Source organism: Temnothorax nylanderi, unplaced genomic scaffold (assembly GCF_030848795.1).
Source record: "Temnothorax nylanderi isolate EJ_2023f unplaced genomic scaffold, tnyl_v1.0 TNYL_tig0002_pilon, whole genome shotgun sequence".
Taxonomy (NCBI): Eukaryota; Metazoa; Arthropoda; class Insecta; order Hymenoptera; family Formicidae; genus Temnothorax; species Temnothorax nylanderi.
This window is the reverse complement of record NW_027249064.1, coordinates 684,541-706,245: the sequence shown is the minus strand read 5'-3', so window position 1 is coordinate 706,245 and position 21,705 is coordinate 684,541. Positions and strand designations below refer to the sequence as shown.

General features: G+C 39.1%; 1 protein-coding gene and 1 long non-coding RNA gene across 3 annotated transcripts in view; one reads left to right on the top strand and one right to left on the bottom strand.

Moving 5' to 3' along the window:
- LOC139768542 (uncharacterized) overlaps positions 1 to 21,705 on the top strand; it is a 160,861-nt gene that overhangs the window by 107,920 nt on the left and 31,236 nt on the right. The gene's annotated exons all lie outside the window — the stretch shown is intronic.
- On the bottom strand, positions 1,484 to 21,250 carry LOC139768424 (uncharacterized). Of its 2 annotated transcripts, XM_071698591.1 has the most exons (5): positions 4,767 to 4,963; positions 4,218 to 4,435; positions 2,642 to 2,725; positions 2,243 to 2,314; positions 1,484 to 1,840 (listed from the first exon to the last, which is right to left on the bottom strand). In XM_071698591.1, exons 2-5 carry the CDS (start codon positions 4,369 to 4,371, stop codon positions 1,830 to 1,832), a joined length of 321 nt encoding a protein of 106 aa, XP_071554692.1. In that variant the 5' UTR covers positions 4,372 to 4,435; positions 4,767 to 4,963; the 3' UTR covers positions 1,484 to 1,829. The 2 variants fall into 2 exon arrangements, 1 of the variants encoding a protein (XP_071554692.1); XR_011717358.1 differs by lacking the exons at positions 2,642 to 2,725; positions 4,218 to 4,435; positions 4,767 to 4,963 and adding an exon at positions 20,933 to 21,250.

Below are 21,705 nucleotides of genomic sequence, written 5' to 3'. Positions count from 1 at the left end.
GTCTAACGTCGCGCTATTCCGCAATGCGAGCAAAGCGTTCGTGATTTCAGTCGAAATCCACGTCCGTGGTCTAGTCATCATCGTTGGAATTCGTAGCTCGACGGCGCCGATCGTCTCCAATTAGTCGCGCGCTTACAAATCGCGCGGTCCGAACATAATTAATAATACGGGAAAACATCGTTGTCGTTGCCGACAATGCAGAACGAATTGCGTACCAACGAGCGATCTAAATTTAGTGTATTTGCATGCTCTCGGTGACGTACGGAGTCGAAGAGTATCGACCGTGGTCGAGAATACCGTCGGAATTTGAAGGCAGAGCTAATTTCCTTAGGGCTATTCGTGTGTACGAAATGAATAAAATATATACTGAATAACGTATGAAAAGGTGTATATTATTGTATATAACCAATTTAAAGGAAGTGATTTTGCAATCTTTCTATAAAAATAGCATAGTTGTTAATTTATTTTCACACGATATTAAAATTAGACAAACGAGAATTAGAATATTTATTCTATAATATAAGGAATCATCTTGAGACACATAACGATCGATTTTATAATATATCAAAGTGTACAAAGATGCGTTTATTTCGAGTATATGTTACATTCATAATATAATATTTATTCATATTATGCTACATTGCGTTTGTCACATTTGTATCTCGCAGCGACATTAGTCGAAGTTAATTTGAGAGGAAACTCGTATATTCCTCTTGCAACGCGATTAATCACCTATTTTAACGACTCCCGGGATATTACTCGGTACGACATGAACAAGCACTTAAATTTGACATATGGTGAATGCAAAAGATCTGTATCGTGTAAAATCGCGCGCAGAGACAAAACAATCGGGCGATGCACATTGAACTTAGAGGAACGGGGCTGAGAAATGTGGCACGAAGTGCACGTTAACGCACGCGATTCCCTCTTGGCGGATTATATACGCAGACATTTGTTACGTTAATGGAATTTCTGCGACTAGCAATACACAATGCACGAAGAAATAATGGAAGTCGTAAGTTGAAACACACCTCAACAAGATCCAATTCCGGGCGAGCTCAACACACGTCATCGAATATTAATTTCTGATTATTTTAAAATTTGTTGTTATCAAGATTAAGATCATGTAAGATTTCCTATTAATCATAAATTCCACTATGAACTTTAAAGCAATTTTCCCTAAATAAAATTGTTATATCTTAATAATAATTATATATAATGATTGCAATGTATATATTTTTTTTCTTGTTTTTTTCATACATTTTATTTAATATTTGAACATTAAATGAAATGTATCAACAAAACAAGAAAAAATATACATGTACATTACGATTATCATATGTATAATCTGATCATTATGATATATCCTACACAGATTTAAAAGTAGAATGTATGAATTTAATAGTACATACATATACGCACACGCACACACACACACACACGTACGCTTGTGGATATGCGTTTAACAATAATAGATAATACATTGGAGTAAAATATACATTTTATTATAATACTGCATAACATTAGTTATTATACATATTAATATTCATTAAGAAATGCACATAAAAGTAAAAAAAAACTAAATTGCACAATGTCTTGCTTCAATAAAATAATGAACATATCTAAACGTTTTATTAAATTTATGTATATATAAGTATATATATTTGGATTACCCGTATGGATGTATACGGGTGATTTAGATCGTCCAGAAGTAGGTGTTGCCGCCGTATCGGCGTATTGGTAAGCTTTCGGTGTCATTTCAGAGTAAAAAGGAATTTGTAATGTCTTGTGCTGGCTTGGCTCTGCCGTGCTGATCATGTTCATATTTGTTATTTAATTCCTGTAACATACATAATGCGTTTTATTAAAATTTGTAAAAAAATGTTCCGTTCTTTTTCTCTTTTTCTAAAAATACCATATAAGATATTTTGTATCATAGACCGTACGAATATTTATATATATTTTACATTGCAAAAAAGAATATTTTTTAAACTTTATGAAACACATTTATAATGTTCGAAAAATGTTTTATTTTCAATATTAAAGTTGTGCACATAGTGCATTTCATTAATCAGATTTAAATTGAGAAATTTAATTAAATTTTTAAATTTTAATTGAAAAATATTTGAGCAAGAAATCCATATCGTTTCGGTCGTAATAATCAATTAAATTTCAATAAATTGGACAAAAATAAACATTTTTAAGCACATAAAATGAATTATATTAAAGCTAGAATCTTTACCTGCAAAGATTTCTTTTCGGGTTCGTGGTGTGCAGCCCGTGGATCCGATCTTTTCCTTCGGTTGTGTACCATCTGGAGAAATATGATTCTTATGAAATATTCAGTAACTTACATGATCAATTCGTGTACAAAAACACGATAAATATCAGCGTTATATAATTAACAAAAAAAGCTGTCAATAATACAGTGATGTACATATTTGTCGCATAAGGCAAATTGTTAGGTGTTACATATAGGTGTTTCGAATTAAATATTACATTTAAAAATATCAAATAAAATAAAATTTGAACTTTCAATAAAATGATAGTAATATAAATAAAATATTGCGAATGTTAAGTTAATGAAACATTATACTTATACCATTTTCTCAGATCAAGTAATAGGATAATGAGCATTTACCAAAGATTGAGGATGGCCGACATACACCGAGGGCCGTACATATCCATGACCTCCTATTCTTGCGAAATGCACATGGTGTGGCCTCTGTAAATAATGGTAATAGTTCGGTAAATAATTCATAAGGATACACCATCCCTATGAATCGAACCAAGCCGCGATGCTCGTTCACATGTGTTAAGCTATCCACATCGTCCACCGTACCACCATTATTTACCGAACAATTACCGCACCAGGTATCGACGCGATATCTTCCGGGAGTTCAGACGGTGTGTCTCAAGTGAAACTGTAAAAGCAACACGATGTTTCCGCACCGAGGATTAGTGAATAAACTTTTCTGATATCAATCAATCAAAGTCGGTCCCTTATTACTCATCGTGAGCACATGAATCGTGGACCATCCGTCGCCATGATTCCCTGTCCTCAGCTCTGCGCATCGCCTCGTGGATGGGTCCCTGCGTGGCCCCTCTGACGGCATCGCCCCACCTGGTCGGGGATCGGCCTCTGCTTCTCTTCCCCTCGACCTGACCAACGATCATGAGCCTTTCCAAGCTGTCCGGCTCGCGTCTGGAGATGTGTCCGAAGAACTGCAGAATACGCCTTAGGCAGATCGTAGACAGGCGAGTTTGAATCCCAAGCTCTTGCAAGATTGACGCGTTTGTGCGACGGGCCGTCCAAGGCACACCCAGCAATCTTCGCCAGCACCACATTTCGAGCGCATTCTATCCTGCTCCTCAATCTTGCCTTCAGTGTCCACGTTTCGGCGGCATATAGGAATACCGAGAAAACCAGGGACTGTACTAGTCGGACCTTGGTCCTCCTGCTCATGCCACGATTCCTCCAGATCTTGCCGAGCCGCCTCATAGCATCTTTTGCCATTTGGGTGCGTCGGCTTACTTCCCTGTCGCAACTTTCATCGTTACTGATCAGGGAGCCCAAGTACACGAAGTCCGAAACCACCTCCAAGTCACGGAGGTGCGCTGTAGGGTCCCGGCACGATCAATGAACATCAACTTGGTCTTGCTTCTGTTTATGTGGAGTCCCAGTTGCACACTCTCGACCTCCACCCTACGAAGCAGCTCTGCCAACTCGCTTTCTGTTGTACCCAGAATCGTGGTGTCGTCCGCGAACCTGAGATTGCTGATCTTTTTCCCGACTATTCGGACGCCCCCTGTCCAGCCCTCCAGCACCCTGCGCATGATGTACTCGTCGTAGAGGTTGAAAAGCTTTGGCGATAGGATGCAGTTCTATCGCACTCCCCTCCTTGCGCTGAAGGGCTCTGAAGTGGCATCCTCCAGAAAATTTTCTGATATATATTTTATATTTATTTAATATTTTTATCACTAATCCTTGATGTGAAAACATCGTGTAGCTCTTCACAGTTTCACTTGAGACACACCGCCTGAACTCCCGGAAGAATACGCGTCGATTCCTGGTCCGGTAATTGTTCGGTAAATAATGGTGGTACGGTGGACGATGTGAATAGCTTAACACATGTGAACGAGCATCGGCTTGGTTCGATTCATAGGAATAGTGTATCCTTATGAATTTTTTTCTATGAATTTTTTCCATTATTTACCTGGTCCGGTGTGTCTGAACTCCCGGAAGATACCGCGTCGATTCCTGGTCTGGTAATTGTTCCGTGCGATATTGTTCAGTCGGAGACTGTGTCCAGTACTGCGGAGCAGACTGATCTTGCAAATAGCGTGGTTTGCTATCGTATTGATGTTCATAGCCGGGTTGAACGAGGACGCCGGCAAGTGCGATACTTGCTAATGAGATTGTCACTGCTAAGAACTGAAATAATTAAGGAAACTTTAAGCAGATTTTTCTCGAATAGATGTTCGATATGGCAGAAATTTGTTCCCTAAATAATTTATTTAACAATTTCAAATTATTGAAAGGTTGTATATTTATGGAGTTACTATGGAATATTATTTTGTTAATGTAAAAATCGATTTAGAGGAAAAATACAAAAGAGAAATAAATATTTTATTGTATTAATTTCTACAAAGATTCTGTCTAACGCTGATGATATATGGTTTAATTATTATTGAAAAGTTCTAGTTCCAGAAGTTAAAGACTCATAAAAATATTAAATAAACATATGTCAGAAAAGTTTACTCACTAATCCTCGATGCGAAAACATCGTGTAGCTCTTACAGTTTCACTTGATACTAACGCGATTCCTCAGTGTCACTAACTTAAATAACCCACTAACTTATAACCCACTTAAATGACCCAAAAAGAATCGCTGACGTTAGCTTGAATTTTGCGTATTCCATGATTTCATTAGTTTGCACATTGTGAAACCGCCTTGGACAAAAAGTACAGACGTCATTAAAATTTTAAAAAAGTATGTTATGTATATATGTATTCTAAAAATATTTTTAAAATACATATATACATAACATACTTTTTTAAATTTTTAATGACGTCTGTACTTTTTGTCCAAGGACGGTTTCACAATGTTAAAATTTTAAAAAAGTATGTTATGTATATATGTATTGTTAAATAAATTATTTAGGGAACAAATTTCTGCCATATCGAACATCTATTCGAGAAAAATCTGCTTAAAGTTTCCTTAATTATTTCAGTTCTTAGGAGTGACAATCTCATTAGCAAGTATCGCACTTGCCGGCGTCCTCGTTCAACCCGGCTATGAACATCAATACGATAGCAAACCACGCTATTTGCAAGATCAGTCTGCTCCGCAGTACTGGACACAGTCTCCGACTGAACAATATCACGCGGAACAATTACCGGACCAGGAATCGACGCGATATCTTCCGGGAGTTCAGACACACCTGACCAGGTAAATAATGGAAAAAATTCATAGGAAAAAATTCATAGGGATACACCATCCCTATGAATCGAACCAAGCCGATGCTCGTTCACATGTGTTAAGCTATCCACATCGTCCACCGTACCACCATTATTTACCGAACAATTACCATTATTTACCGAGGCTACACCATGTGCATTTCGCAAGAATAGGAGGTCATGGATATGTACGGCCCTCGGTGTATGTCGGCTATCCTCAATCTTTGGTAAATGCTCATTATCCTATTACTTGATCTGAGAAAATGGTATAAGTATAATGTTTCATTAACTTAACATTCGCAATATTTTATTTATATTACTATCATTTTATTGAAAGTTCAAATTTTATTTAAATTGATATTTTTAAATGTAATATTTAATTTGAAACACCTATATGTAACACCTAACAATTTGTCTTATGCGATAAATATGTACATCACTATTATTGACAGCTTTTCTTGTTAATTATATAACGCTGATATTTATCGTGTTTTTGTACACGAATTGATCATGTAAATTACTGAATATTTCATAAAAATCATATTTCTCCAGATGGTACACAATCGAAGGAAAAGATCGGATTCACGGGCTGCATACCACGAATCCGAAAAGAAATCTTTGCAGGTAAAGATTCTAGCTTTAATATAATTCATTTTATGTGCTTAAAAATGTTTATTTTTGTCCGATTTATTGAAATTTAATTGATTATTACGACCGAAACGATATGGATTTCTTGCTCAAATATTTTTCAATTAAAATTTAAAAATTTAATTAAATTTCTCAATTTAAATCTGATTAATGAAATGCACTATGTGCACAACTTTAATATTGAAAATGGAACATTTTTCGAACATTATGAATGTGTTTCATAAAGTTTAAAAAATATTCTTTTTTGCAATGTAAAATATATATAAATATTCGTACGGTCTATGATACAAAATATCTTATATAGTATTTTTAGAAAAAGAGAAAAAGAACGAAACATTTTTAAATAAAATTTTAATAAAACGCATTATGTATGTTACAGGAAATCACAAATATGAATATGATCAGCACGGCAGAGCCAAGCCAGGACAAGACATTACAAATTCCTTTTTACTCTGAAATAACACCGAAAGCTTACCAATACGCCGATACGGCGGCAACACCTACTTCTGGACGATCTCAATCATCTTTCGTTACTTATACGCAAAATCCAAATCCATATATGGATCGGTTGAAGTTGTGTACTTGAACATCTTCGCGATGTTCTTCTTGAGCTGGTAAACGTAGTTTCCTATTCTCCCTGCATTGGCCTCGATTTGCGAATCATTGGTTGTCGATAAGTCTTCGTTACTTCCGTTAGAAGTACTTCCGTTAGAAGTACTTCCATTAGAAGTAACGAGGAATTATCGACAACCAATGATTCGCAAATCGATGCCAATGCAGGGGGAATAGGGAACTACTTTTTGCAGCTCATGACGAACATCGCGAAGATGTTCAACGCAACAACTTACACCGATCCAAGCTGGTTGAATCGAGACTTTAAATTAAATTGTCTATTTGGGATATGTACGATTAGTAATGCTAGTAATAACATAATAGGGTAAAGTGCCTATTTCGGATCAGATCCTAATTCGGATCAAAAAATTTGAAATGCGCAATTTATAAGTAGGTATGTTTATAAGTAGATATAAGTAGGTTGAAGATAGAAAAGATAAAAGACGATCGATAATTCTGAGATATTTTGCATAATATTCAATGCAAATGTAATTTCGTGTTTTTCAGCGAAATTACATTTCAATCACTTTCCATCAGAGATAGAGCACTTGTAAAAGTTTTAATAAGTCTCGAGATTAAATCACGGAGAAGGTTAAAAGTATTACTTGACTGCCTGTCCGATAATCTCACAATCCCTTTTACTTATGATCGATGGGACGCTTTAACTCGGCGAAACGCCATTTCTCGCAAACGAGGGCGACTGAAGAGCCGCTTAAAGCGGACGCGACGATCTCCTTCCGTAGTCACTAAATCATGCGATTCTAAGCTCACAGATGCGAGTTTATAAATGTATCTCCCACGCCCTCCACTGTCTGGCTGGGATTTCTCTTTTTGTACTCTTTTCAACACCCGCTCGCGACTAGCGATGTCTTTCGCTCTCTCGATTCTCTGTATTACGTGCGAATGTTTTGGAAGGGAAGATTAATCTGCCTTTTCCTGGACGTGTGATATTAACACCACTGGAGAAATCACGTGTGGAAAAAATATTTTTAAACTGAAAATCTGGAAACATATTTAGTACAGGAAAAAAATATATATCTTGTTAAACTTTACAGAAGAGACATAAAATTGGAATTAAAATTTTATTATTTTGAATATTGCAAAGAACATTCCGGAGCTTTTATTTCTTATAAATATTAAAAAATCTATTTCTATAAATTTTTAATTTTTTAATATATTATTTTTATTATGTCAAATATTTTAAATACGATTTGATATTGCCATCAGTTCCAACGATGAAATATATTACTTTGAAATCAGTTGTAAATTTTATTTACAATATAATTAAACGTTAAATATTAATATAAATAGTGCAAAAATAATAAAGATAAAACTTAAATAAAATACAAATAAATCGGGCACAATACATTTCATTTATGGATCTACCATCTATAAAACTTCACACATTTTTGCAATCCATATGGAATAAATTGAGCAACGTCAAATTTAAGATGTAATAAAGATTTAAAGTCATTTTAATTTGACGTGCCATTTCTCCGCCCCGAAAAAAATTAGAATACGCGATCAAGTGGCGGTGTCAGTTAATGAAATGATAATCGATGTGCTTAAGGGGAATAATTACCAGCGGTGTGGTTATCGTAGCGGCGCGCACTTTGCCATCGGCGGAGAAGATCCGCCACGTTAAGAGATGACAACCGGCTCTCAAGCCCGTAAACGCCGACGATCAATTAATGACATTTATGACAGCCGACTCTACTCTTAAGGGGTACCGGAGAAGCGCGTCCTCTTCGTCGCGTCGAGAGCGTCAAAGTGGCTCGTGGAAAACATCCTCCGAGAGCTCGTAACGAATTAACGATACGTGAGAAAGAGAAAGAGAGCCCAGTCTCTGTCTGCAGTTTTTATTAATTATCATTTTATTAATTTTAATTGCGCACACGGGTGGGGGCGAGAGTTGCGAAGCCAGTATCCTGAATTTCTCGGTCTTATGTTAGCTGCACGATCCTTTTGCGGAAAGCACTTTTGAGTGAGCGTAATTCAAGCTGTGTGAAATAGGATCTCCTCGATTTCCGTAAAGTTCTGCATAATTACAATCATTCGCGTTTCTTACGCAATACCAATTTTACATGAAACGTATTCCTTGGCTAAATAATTGCTATTTGAGATTCAAATACGGTGGCAAATTCCATCATTTTTTCGGTAGACCTAATTGTAAGCAATTTCCTTTTTTTTTTATCATTCGTTTTTCAACTCTGCATTAACGATTGACTTCATTCCAAGCGCGCCGCCGTTCCAGCGCGAAATCTTTCCGGCTCGTCGACTTTAATTGACCAGGGGGTGGTCCACACTGCTGGACATTCACTCGGAATCATGCAACAAGGAGCGAGGCTGTTTGCGACGCGCGGCGCGCGTGAAAATAGACGCTCAATGCCTCACAGTCGGTGCAGACGGTAGACGGCGGCTGCCAACGCGACTGCCGGCGTTGCCTGCGCGATGCTTGACTGTTATGAGCAGCTATAATAACAGTGGCCAGTTGCCGCAAGGAGGAACTCTCATTAATGGTACACCCGCGAGACTATGAATCGTGGCCCATGGTGGAAACGCGCCCGTTCTGAACGGGCTGAGGCCCGCATGGCGGTTGCGAACACGGATGAATGTACTCGCGCGTGTCTCTCCCGCGCGAGAACTCGTCGTCGCCCTCGTATCGTGACGCCCGTGACAATAATAGCCGGTGCGAATGGTCGACTCGCGGCTTGCGCGCGTCCACGAGGAACGATCTTACCAAATTGTCTCGAAAATCGCGATAAATCAACACGAAGTATCCTACGGCTAACAAAGGCGATATCATTAATACTGATGTCGCGTGCGCTTACATAAATATTCGCAGAGATGAGATGGAGATAATAACTTTTGTTGAAGAATTGCGGTGTTAAGTATAATGAATATGGATTAAATGGTGCATCACAGCATCACGCATAACATATTATAATAGATACATACATAAAAATTTACATCTCGCGGAACATATATACCTTTTAAAACATACAATAATTTTATAATATGTATTAATTTCAGTATATTTTATACATTAAACGAAATCTTGGGAACCAATATCTCAGATCTTTTATCAGTTATTGATGATAACGTCGTATCATGATAAAAGATGTGAGATATCGGTTTCCAAAATTCCGCATTATTCGTTTTAGCCCGCGGGACATTAAATAATGCAACGTTTTGATTAAAAGCATTAAAGACAGTCAGCACGAAGCGGTAAGCGAGTTCGGAGATTCCGTCAGAGTTACGAACAACATAGGAGATCACTAATAGCGCGGGATGGCACTCGCAACAGCTTCTTTATCGATGTAAACAACCGCTAGAATCACTGTGGACGCAGTACACTGTGCCAAAGTGCCGTCGTATTTTTGGAACGCACTCAGCGTCATGGCGTCTCACGTCAGCACGCCCTCGCTTGAGCCACCAGTGTCTAGGTGCTAGCAAAAAGTGCCATCAGACAGAGTCTGTCCTCATCTAAACTCCGTATGAGGATGAGGATATAAAAGAAGCAAATAAGCGTCCCGTCTACCGCTTAATCCACGTACGGTCAGAGTTTCGCCGCGCAAATAAAAAAAATCGAGGGTTCTGTTTTTATACAACTTTCAGTTTAGAGATTTGCAGCAGTTATCCAAACGATCAGCTGAAGTCATATTCATTAAGTTTATTAAAAAAAATTATTCGGTTTTCCTTGTATTTTATTTCAGTTGCAAACAGGCACAGATAACGGAAAGATTAAAAAGATTCTTTAATCCCGGCATACGTTTTGTCGCGCATCGTTTGCACTTCTTTTTTAACGGCGTATCTGATGTGGCGTTAATTCGTTCCCGAAGTCGCAAACGCGGTTCCGCGCTACCGCGGGAAACCAATATAACGTTTACGAGTACACATAAGAGACGGTCATAAATCAAACGCTTGAAAACGAATGAAAGGATAGGGATCGGGCCGGTTTGCAACATGTGATACATCAAGGCGCGGCATGCCGCATAAATCGTGTTTATATCGTGCCAAAAATCAATGTTTGACAAGCGATATTTTTTCAACTTCTTTATAGCGGTGCTACCATGAGCGCGAAACTTGGTTGACAAAACGAATATGCAACATCGAAATAAAATGAGAGCAATTAAGAAGTGAAATTTGTCATCAATGTTGCGCGAAGTCAGGCCACTTAATACATACAGAAGTGATTTATTGCGGTTAGAGAGGGTCGCTTCGTCATTCTGTCACTATCTACTCTTAAAACTGAAAAAAAAAAATTATATAAAACTCAAAATGACTGAATAGTGATTTAAGATTTTGAAAAATAATAATAAAAATAGATAATAAAGTAGCTCACACGAATAGCGGACGGGTTGTTACGTTTTAGTGATAATAAAAACGGCAACAATTTCAAATTTACTATCCAATAAATTAATTCTTTGCAATTAGCGTTTAACTATCTAATCTACTTAAACAGGAACATTATCGGAAGAATTTCAGAGGAAGATAACTTATAAATGCTTGTGTTTTATTATATTTTTAGTTCTTGATTTTATGACAGGGAGATAATTTTCAGTTGCAAGAAATGTTACATTTTACGGGTAGAAATACATTCTAGAACGAGAAGATATTCTTTATACTCTTTAATACTTTGATGGTGCTATATAAAGATATAATTAGGGTCATAAAAATTACCGTAAAATTAATTGGGCTTACCCAATTAATAATACGATAATATAAAGATAGATAAAAACCTTTTTAATTTTCTTTTCAATTTTATGTCCTTAGTGACAGTTTTCACTAATTAAACCAAATGATGCCCAACCTGTTTTACTTTTACGCATTTTATACGGTAATTTATCGTCGAACACATTAATGTCATCGTTCTTGCGCGACGTAAATCCCGCGGAAAAAGAGCAGAGATTGAAGAAGTATTTAAAAGATGTCTATTATTGGGAAGGAAAAGCGCGCCATGCGGGATAACGGCACGCTCGCTTGTTCGCTCATGTTGGACGTCGACCAACTTAATAACATAAATGTATCTAACACATATCCAGCGTGACAACTGTTTCTTCTTCAACAATTCTCTAACGTGGTTGGCATCTAAACGATGTCCGGACTAATGTGTATCATTGAGCGCGACGGAACCTCTATTTAACCCATCGATGCCGGGGTCGAAAATCCACGCTAAAAGCGATTATAATCCCATTTCGGACGGCCGTTTCGTGAGTTTCTTTATATCTCGTAATTACTACGTATTTGATCGGTGTTTTAACGCGCATTTGTCAACTTCTAGCGGCCGTCGCTTTGCAGCGTGTCGCGATTGTGTGTCGCTAGGACATTTTCCGATTAAACCGTGTAGCCCCGCTTAAAACAGGTTCCGTGATTGATTTTTTTATATATGTAGAACCCGATACGCTTCGTACATGACAGCATTGCTTCATCGTGACGATCGTAGATGACCCGTGACTATTTAAGAGCATAAATTCTATTCCATTTAGCATTATTTGTTTCTGTCGACGATTAACCCGAATTGCTATGACGAAAATTGTCGGGAATATTTAGGAACTATAAACGACGCGTGACTTCCAAGTTAATATACCCGAGCTTATTTTTTGCTCGGCAAATCGGATTTTAAATGCCGCTCGCAATACATCCGCGCGGATCTGACAAAGTGGTAACGCTAAAGAAAAGAAAGGTAGAACGGAGAACACATCAAATTTGCAAGTGTTATTCTTATCTATAATTTTGCAGCCTAAACTTAACCGCGGCATAACGATCCGCCGATTAAACGAGACATTCTGATTCTGCATAATTTACTGTTTCACTTAAGCGCTCACGTTCTGTCTTTTTTAAGCCACGTCGCTTAACGGACACTTTTGTACCGCATAGCGTTAACTACAACGAGCTGATGTATTATTGAGCCAGTAATTACGTCAAAAATCTCGCCATTGTTACAATGCTAATCTTTGATATTACCTTTACGACACATCTCTAACTCTTCCCTCGCTAAGCAGATAATACGTTCATATCTTGCGGCAGTAGATAATTTTATTGAGTTTTATATTACATTTTTGCCATATAAAATATGTACTTTTGTAAATATGTAATTAAAATCTAGTAATATGATATAGAAGTACTCAGCGATATAAATTCTTACATGACATACGACATAGTAACATATTTAATAAGTAAATAATATACATATAATTATAATTAAATTTTTGATGCCAATTCTAGCAAAATGCTGATTGTATTTGTGTGCATGTTCCGATTTTTCATCGATTTACATCGATTTACGGTTGCTGCCATCGAACACGATCAGTGCGAATCGTTTCAGGGACTCCAGCGACACCGGGTTAATTGACTTCGCGTTTTCATTGTCCAAACGGTCACGATCCATTTAACGTGGTTTATTTCGGGGCGACGCGGCGCGCTCCGCGCGGTTGAGCGCGTCTGCCATGTGGGTGTTGCGCGCTGGTAAATTCCCCGCTATTTACTAATTTTGACGATTCCCTGCGTTGCATTGCGTTGTCATGTAATGCCACGCGTTAATTGCATTGCGTTCTCGGTCTCATTGTGTCCACGAATCGGCTACGATGCGATGCAATACGACGTTCTTCGTGGTTGAGCGACGAGTTACACTATGGGTACAGTTACAAGGGTACGCTCATTTGATTATCGAGTTTCTTTCCTACTATATGTTTATACGCAAGCGATATTTCTGTAGTAACTTACGATAATTCACTCGTTTACGCGGAGTGAATTATCGTAAGTTACTACGGAAGTAACGCTCGCGTAAACATAGTATGCGTCTCTGGAATATTGCTTTCTTATTATCAGTTATGGGCACACATTCACTGGATACAACATATTTACAACAGGATATTAATTGTCACATTACGGTTTCTGTAATCATTGAGTGCTGACGACTGTATATTGCCGCGATTATGTTAGATTATCATTAAAACTGGATTCTATATTGCAATCAACAATCAAACACAACTTTATTAATACAAAGTTTTAAAGTTTTTATATTTAAAGATGTTCCAGATTTGACCAACTTTTACAATTCTAAATCTGTCAAGTATATGAGTTGATCTCTGCTTAGAAATTCTATATTAGAGATACGAATAACTTACGATAAAAAAATTCTGTCAGAGAAATAGGCATAAATTTATATCTCGCAATTTTCTATCTTTGTGTATATAGCATCCGAGATCTGTCATTTCCTCCTTCGTTTTTTGTTTAAATTTTACGACAATCCAATCGCGAACAGGAAATGCGACTCGCGACCATCCTCTAACAATTGTATCATATAACCCTATCTGCCGTGTGGGTGTCGGCCGGTAAATCTTATGTGCGTAATATGTCGCACGCCTGTGTCACGCGTGCGTCCCGTTGACAATGGAAGTGACGTGCGTGCTCTGAGTCGTGCATGTACAACGTGGGTATAACGCGTCGCGGCGTTGCGACAGCCACGCATCGGCGACATCATCGGGCGCACCCTGAAATCGAGAAGAAACAGCCCAGCTTCGCGCAACGACGACAGTGTGCTTCTCTTCGTGAATTTGTCGGCACGACTATAACCTATGACCGCCGGCTGAAGCAGTCCCCCCCCCCCGTTTGTGATATACGCGCGAAAATTGTCACGCGAGACGTTATGGCTCTGCTTGCTATCTGCGATACTCAAACGCCTCGCGGACGCATAATATTGAATTATATAATACGTAAGGCCGCTACATAGTCCGCCACATAATGCAGCCTAGTAGGCTAATATTTTCCGCGATACTCGTCACGTTCTTAGGTGACGTAATAGAGACTTTATGCAGTGAGTTCTCTATCTTAAGACAAGTTAGATCTTAATAATCAAAGTACATTTAATATACCTTCATTAATCGCGTTGGTTCTTCAATATACTTGCTATTTCTGTTTTACTCCACTCACTTTGCATTTTATAAATTAGATTTTGTCATACTTAATACCGCAACAAACGTTAAAAAGAGACGAAGATCTGATATTTATTCTGAGTTAAGTTTTATTTCCGAGGTGAAATATTTATCATTATCTTCATCGTGGCGTGAATAGAAGTAATTTCGGCTAAGCGACAATGCGTTCATTCCTACTCTGTTTTCTTTTTTCTGTATCTTTTTTTTTCTTTAAATTCCATAATGTTCCACGAATCCACTGTCAGACTAAACATCTTATTCCAGTCGCAGAAAAAGAACGACGAACGTATGTCCCGTGCGAACAATATCGGATGGTGCGAGCCGGAAGAACGAAAAAGTACCAAAACGAGAAAGATGATGTATGAGAGAGAAGAGTCAGGTCTGGAACGCTCGGGACTTTTTGAGAGCGACAGATGCTCGTTCTTTTTCTTCGGGTTTCTCTAGACGCGAAAAAATTCTTCCTCTGTCCGGGCTTTTGCCAAAATCGTCTGAGAAAAGACTTATTCATTGGTGTCTCGTTTTCTTTGATATGCCTGGCGATCGTAATTCTACGCATCTATCTAAATGGAAATTTTGATCTAATTAATAAAAGATTTCTTATCAACTTTGCAATAATAGAATCGGAATGAAAGGAAATCAAGATATGAAATATATTATCACCCTGACAATTATGAGTAATCAATGTTTATTGTATTAATATAAATGTTTTACATTCGCAATGTCATTCCTCCATTCTTTCATCGATTTTTTCAAATTTGTTCATCACGCTGCGCTTCCGAAAAGCTCGATTTTCTGATATATTATCAATTCACTCAAAAATATAAAAATATAAATATAGAATACAAGTATATGTTCATAAGTTATAGCTTACACAACGCAACCAGTTGCCGAACTGTCAAACTTTTCTCTAATCGGATGTGTCTCCATCGTCTGCCGAGAACTGAAACGCTGAGAGAGAAAGAGAAAGAGAGAGAGTGAGCGGGAGAACGTTTGGCTCGAGACGCGCGGTCTAAGTTTGCCACAAACGCCGGACAACTCTGATATATTAGTTTCATGCGCGGTTACATAACCGAGCACGAGAGTTCTTCGGCTCCTCGCGCGCGCGCGCGCGCGAGAGCGCGCATATTCGACGTCAGGCGCTGTCGCCGCGAACGAGGCGTCGACGTGGTCCTCGTCGTCGTCTACCGCCTCGTCGTCGTCGTCGTCGTCGTCGTTGTCTTCGTCGTCGTCTTCGTCTTTGTGGTCGTCGTCGTCGTCTTCGTCGTCTAAGGTCTGCTGCATTTGCATTCTGCTGGCGTCGTCGTGTCTCACAGGAATACATATGCGACACCATGCGATGACCTTAGTACTGCTGCCTTCACTTTGACGGAACTTTGATAGATGTCATAGATGTGTAAATTCCGTTCTGCAGCCGATGATGGGAGTTTTGATTGCGGCACGTTCGTTAGCACCGAAACGCAATATCGTTAATCGGTGACCCCGAAGGTCCGTCTAATCGAAACGCTGATTGTCGGCGTTTACGACGAGATAGGCATGATAAGTCTACCGCGTTGATGCGTCTTTGCGAAACGCGTCGTAACGGAAATTGATGGTAAAAAATGTGAACGGTGATTTCCAGAATTATCAAAGTGAACGGACAATGTGCGCGAGATCTTCCGCGATAGAACAATCTGCAGTTTATGCTTTCCAAATTAATACTCGGGAAGATCTTGCGCACTTAGCCCACAATTCATTTTTGTGTCATGAAGCTTCGATCGCGATGCACGCTTGTAAAATTGCTAAAGGCGATGATTACAATCAATTCAGGCACATTAGTGTCATGAAAAATCATTAGTTCTCATCAATTGCAGCTTTCACGCTGTCTTTGAACATAAATCAAGCTAGAGATAAACGGTATAAAAAATGAAATAATTTAAAAAGATATCTGAAAAAAAGTTTATTAATTTTAAAGAAAAGTAAATTTGTAGATAACATATTACATAAAAATAAGAATAGAATGTCCGAAGCCAAATTTCTACCTAGGGAACAAATACGAATTAGAGAGAAACATGCGCGTGAGAACGGGCTCTGTTGTTTCCTCAAATGTGACATGACAATCTGACTTGTCTCATGCAGAACATTGTGTATTCGTGTGGTTTTATGGTGAACGCAACAAGAGATGAGAAACATGATGAAAAGCGAATATGATTTCAGTACACTCTCTAAATTCATAGTTCTTTCGCATAACGGTGTAACTCTTTGAAAAATAACAAGAAAATGACATTTTTTCGCCAATAATTGGATGATATTAAGCATTCAGTAATTCGCAATACTCTTTGATTAGATTAATTGCGAATAATGATCTTCCGATACAACGAATAGGAGGTAGTGGGAGGTGTCGGGCCGCATTTCGCTGTTTTGTTCGAGGCAACACGACAGTTTGGTGTAATAGCTACACGTGTACTATTGTTCGTTCAATCTGAGACCACCTACCTCAGACGCCGCGTGTTATACACGCAAGAGCGAGTTGAAAGACGAAACAGACAGAGAAGGAAGGACGCAAAGAAGGAAGATTTGGAGGGAGAGGGGGAAAGAGAGAGAGAGAGAGAGAGAGAGAGAGAGAGAGAGAGAGAGAGAGAGAGAGAGAGAGAGAGAGAGAGAGAGAGAGAGAGAGAGAGAGAGAGAGAGAGAGAGAGATGTTGAAAGAGAAGAAGGAAGTTAATAGTGATCCGCTTGTTGTTCGGCGATCCCGTGCATCCAAAGTCAAGCCATGTATAATCGTCACTATTAAGGCTCCTGGTCCCTGAGCCGAGAACTCCGAAGCGACGGTGGCGACGTACCGTCGCGGTAGAAATAAGAACTCTCTCCTCTCACTCTCTCCAATGGAGAATTCTGTCCTTTCAGTCCTTTGTGACATGTTGACAACCTATTTTGTTGTGCGTGCTATTTCTTTATTATTCGCTCTGTGCTTGTGCTCTAACGTTTAACGTATTCGTGAAAGTCGTAAAATTGGCCGAAAAGTAAGATTTGCACGCGGAAGGAACGTTTTCACCTCCTTTCGATAGTCGTTAAACGGCTGTTTTTCCCGTATGTTTAGGCTTCGTTTTATGGTTGTTTGTTTATTGTCGAGGGAAAAGGGTAGTTTTCGGCCATTTTCGGAAGTGTTCTGAAACAATCTATAGTGATGTTTTATTGAAATGTCTTTTTATTTGAAAATGGCACGCACAACAAAATTGGGTGTTTTCCTCGCCTCGATAGTAAGAATCCAATATGGCCGCGGTGACTACCCAGGAGCCTTAAATTACTTCCTCGCCACCCCCGACCTTTTTGATAGACAATATGACAGAAAGTTCTCTCTCTCTCTCTCTCTCTCTCTCTCTCTCTCTCTCTCTCTCTCTCTCTCTCTCTCTCTCTCTCTCTCTCTCTCTCTCTCTCTCTCTCTCTCTCTCTCTCTCTCTCGCTCTCTCTCTCCTTCGTTTCGTCTCCCTTTTGCTACTTTACTGCTTTGCGAGTACCAATAAAAGCATAGTGCTTCCGCAATTATTAGAATATGCGATCGATGGATTATAACGCAAATCAGATTAAACTGAATGATTAGAAAGGTTCGAACATGCACTCCATGCGTTTCCATCTGTCAAAACATGGTAGCGGAATGTCTGTGTGTACTAGATTATAAATACATCAGTAAAAGTATCGGATATACTGTTAGATAATTTAACGTTATTAAATTATTCTTTAAATTTATGGACTGTTGATTTTATGCAGGAAATAATAGTTACCATACTAAATTAATTATATGTCAAAATAGCAGATTCATCAACAAATTGTCATAAAGCTGTATTCACAATCATTCCTTCTTAATTTATAATTATATAAATTTGAAAACTGGTATTCTTTCTATGTAAAATGTCTACTTTTTAAATGTGCTATTTTATTTTAAAAATTAAATTACTATTTTATATATTCGTAATCAGAGAGAAATAAAATAAATATATTAATTTATTGATCGCTTGCTTCCTAGTATACTATGGAAATACCACCGTTTGCTAATATACTAGTATAGTCGGGTATAGTTCCCGAATCATATAATACGTAGTTAGTTACACTCGAGAAGAAGAACGCGCGCGTTGTTTCAAGAAATATCAAGCTCATTGTACGACTCGTTAGTTCAGATTTCCTACTCCGTAATTCAGAAGATGCTAAGATGTTGTCACGAGTTTATTCTCTTGCAATTAGTGCCAGCATGTACGGCGACATTGCACAAGTTGATACGAAAACGTTATTTGTCGGGCACGAGTCTCAACGTATCTGCAGACACGTGCATACTGACGCACACACGGTGCCGTAAACATCGCGGATGTTTTATCGTACCGTCGCGGTGGACAATTATATTGCCAGATGCGTCGACATTGCTGACGATATCACCGTCGTCAGTGGCATCGTCGGGAACAACCGCCGCCCGTTGAGAATTCCTCGTGACTATACCTCGAAATTCTCGGTGGATTTGCATTACGATGTTTCGCGTGCTGTTTCGTGCTTCGTGCATCTCGCACGCAGGCATGCACGCACACGACAGAATTACGGGTTACTTGACACTTTGTTGTCGGACAACGTAGCTCCGCGTGTATGACTCACTCATCATCCAACTTGTCACAATTTTGGCGATCCAGTTGCGTGCTGCTTATTAGCCGCTCTCGCTAACGCGACTTGTCGCGGGACAATGTACGACACGAAACTCGTTTCATTTGACTACTTTATTTAGGCGAACAAGCGCGGGAAGATGAGTTAACGCGCTCGCGAGAGAAACGTCATAACTCATAAGTTATACTCCACTTGAACGCAACAATGCAAGTGTTGTAAGGATTATGTTCGAGACACCTCTCTCTCTCTCTCTCTCTCTCTCTCTCTCTCTTTCTCTTCCCCTCGGTTAGCCTGTTCGCTGAATATAAGCAAACACCTCTTCCCTTTACCCTGCTATCTTAAGTACTTTCCCTTTCAGTTCTAGGTTCTGGCTCGTTATGTTCTCGTTTCATCCTAGAATCCGCATTCTCCGCGCATTCCGCGACGCCGCACTGACGTAATTTCGCATAATACGCCTGCATTGGATTCCTCTGGCAAGGCAGCGCGCGTAATTTCCACGATGCCGCTGCCTTTAACGCGCAATTCGAGCTGCCACGTCGATGACAGTGATATTGCCGTCCTGCGAGCGGCGCCCAGTTAACAGCGATCGCTGACTGAGACGTGCCACCGTCATTTGAGAATGGGTATCCCGTTCGTGGCGTCGAAAGCAAAGTTGTCACTAACTTGAACATGCGATTCGGATTTCACGATCGCAAAACGTTGCCGGGTAAATCTTACATGGACACGTTGAAAATGAGATATAAATGATCATCGGGTAAAGGACCTAATAGGATTACGATTTTGCATTTCTGATTCAATAGTCATTATTGTCATTAATCGTCAAAAAGGTGATAATTATTTATCTTATCATAAAGAATTTGTAACAAGTTCCGTTAATCATAAAAAGAATCTCGATAATTATATACTTTATTCTAAAAATTCTAAAAATTACAGAACTCCACAATCAAATGAATAATGTATTACATTATTTTTTTTTATAGAAAACTCAACGTTACAAAATTGCTATTATGTTTGTAGAGATATCATATTTAATGTAGACTTGATCTTCGATGCTCTAAAGATTTTCCTATTATATAAACTGGATGAAAACAATTAGATAGAGCTATCGATAATAGTATCTCAGCTAGACACTAGAGAGCAGTAATCTCTTGGTCAGTCCTATGATCTTATTTTTCATCAATTTTCTTCCTAATTATAATTTATAAAAAATGAACTCTAAATGCAACTTCGATAAGCGCAATACGACGGAAAGATTATTCTTTATATTGCTTTTATATTATTTTTCGTAGTTTTTACAATTATTTTTCTTCTCTCTCTCTCTCTCTCTCTCTCTCTCTCTCTCTCTCTCTCTCTCTCTCTCTCTCTCTCTCTCTCTCTCTCTCTCTCTCTCTCTCTTTGATCGAAATCGATATCCGCTCGACAATGCGCATCAAAGATCACTTGGGATTTGGGTCGGTCAAGAGAAGGGAAGAGAAGCGGTGAGAGAGACATATTTATAATCATCGTACAAAAGGCGTGATGGAAAAAGTCCCGATGCACTTTGTGCAGCTCGATTGCGACTTACGTAAGCATGTGTGAGAGAGGGACAATATTTCTGCGCGTGTCACGCGACGAGACGACCGCTCAGACGGACGATGCGACGCGACGGACTTACCACCCACGCGAGCGGCGGCCAACAGTGGCGTTCTCCATTTGTCTATCCGCCCTGTCGTCCGTCTTGCCAATCGCGGAACAGCGTGACCGACGCGCACATCGCGACGTGTGTCCCCCTCGTCGTCGATGACGTATATGTCGTTTCGCGGCGACAGCGCGCACGGTCCATGCGAAATGTTACAATCATCGCTCATTCCGCGGAGAGATTTGCCCTGTGGCCGGTCGCGTTTGCCCTCCTTCCGCGCCTCTCGCGCTCGTCGTCCGTCGTCGTCTCGCTCGCGTTAGACACACGCACCACGGCCACGTACGCGGCTGACGATTCTTCGCTACTATTTCAAGCGAGCCGCGGAAGCGGGTCCGCGGTCGAGTCTACGAGCATGTCGCGTTGGACCTTGTCCAGGGCGATCGTCCAATCGCCCGCGGAGATTATTAGCGCGAGCGCGCGGTTAACTGATTGTCGCTGAACATCCCGCGATTTTGCGAGTGAGCATTAAACAATAAGCATTAAAAAAGCATTAAGTAAATTAAACAAGGCGTTTATTATTAGTTTGAACGTCGAGTTTGAACATCATTATCGTTATGAAATTATTAGCATGCCACTTTAATATTTGATGGTATCACTGAGGAAATGATATCCTACGAGCATAAACCTCAATAAATTTAAATAATCTAAATTTTAAAAAATAATCAATTTGCATTGCTGGATATTTTGTTGTTAAAGATATTCAGATTCAATGACTTGGAAGTAAAAAAGAACAATCAAATGTGTTCTCT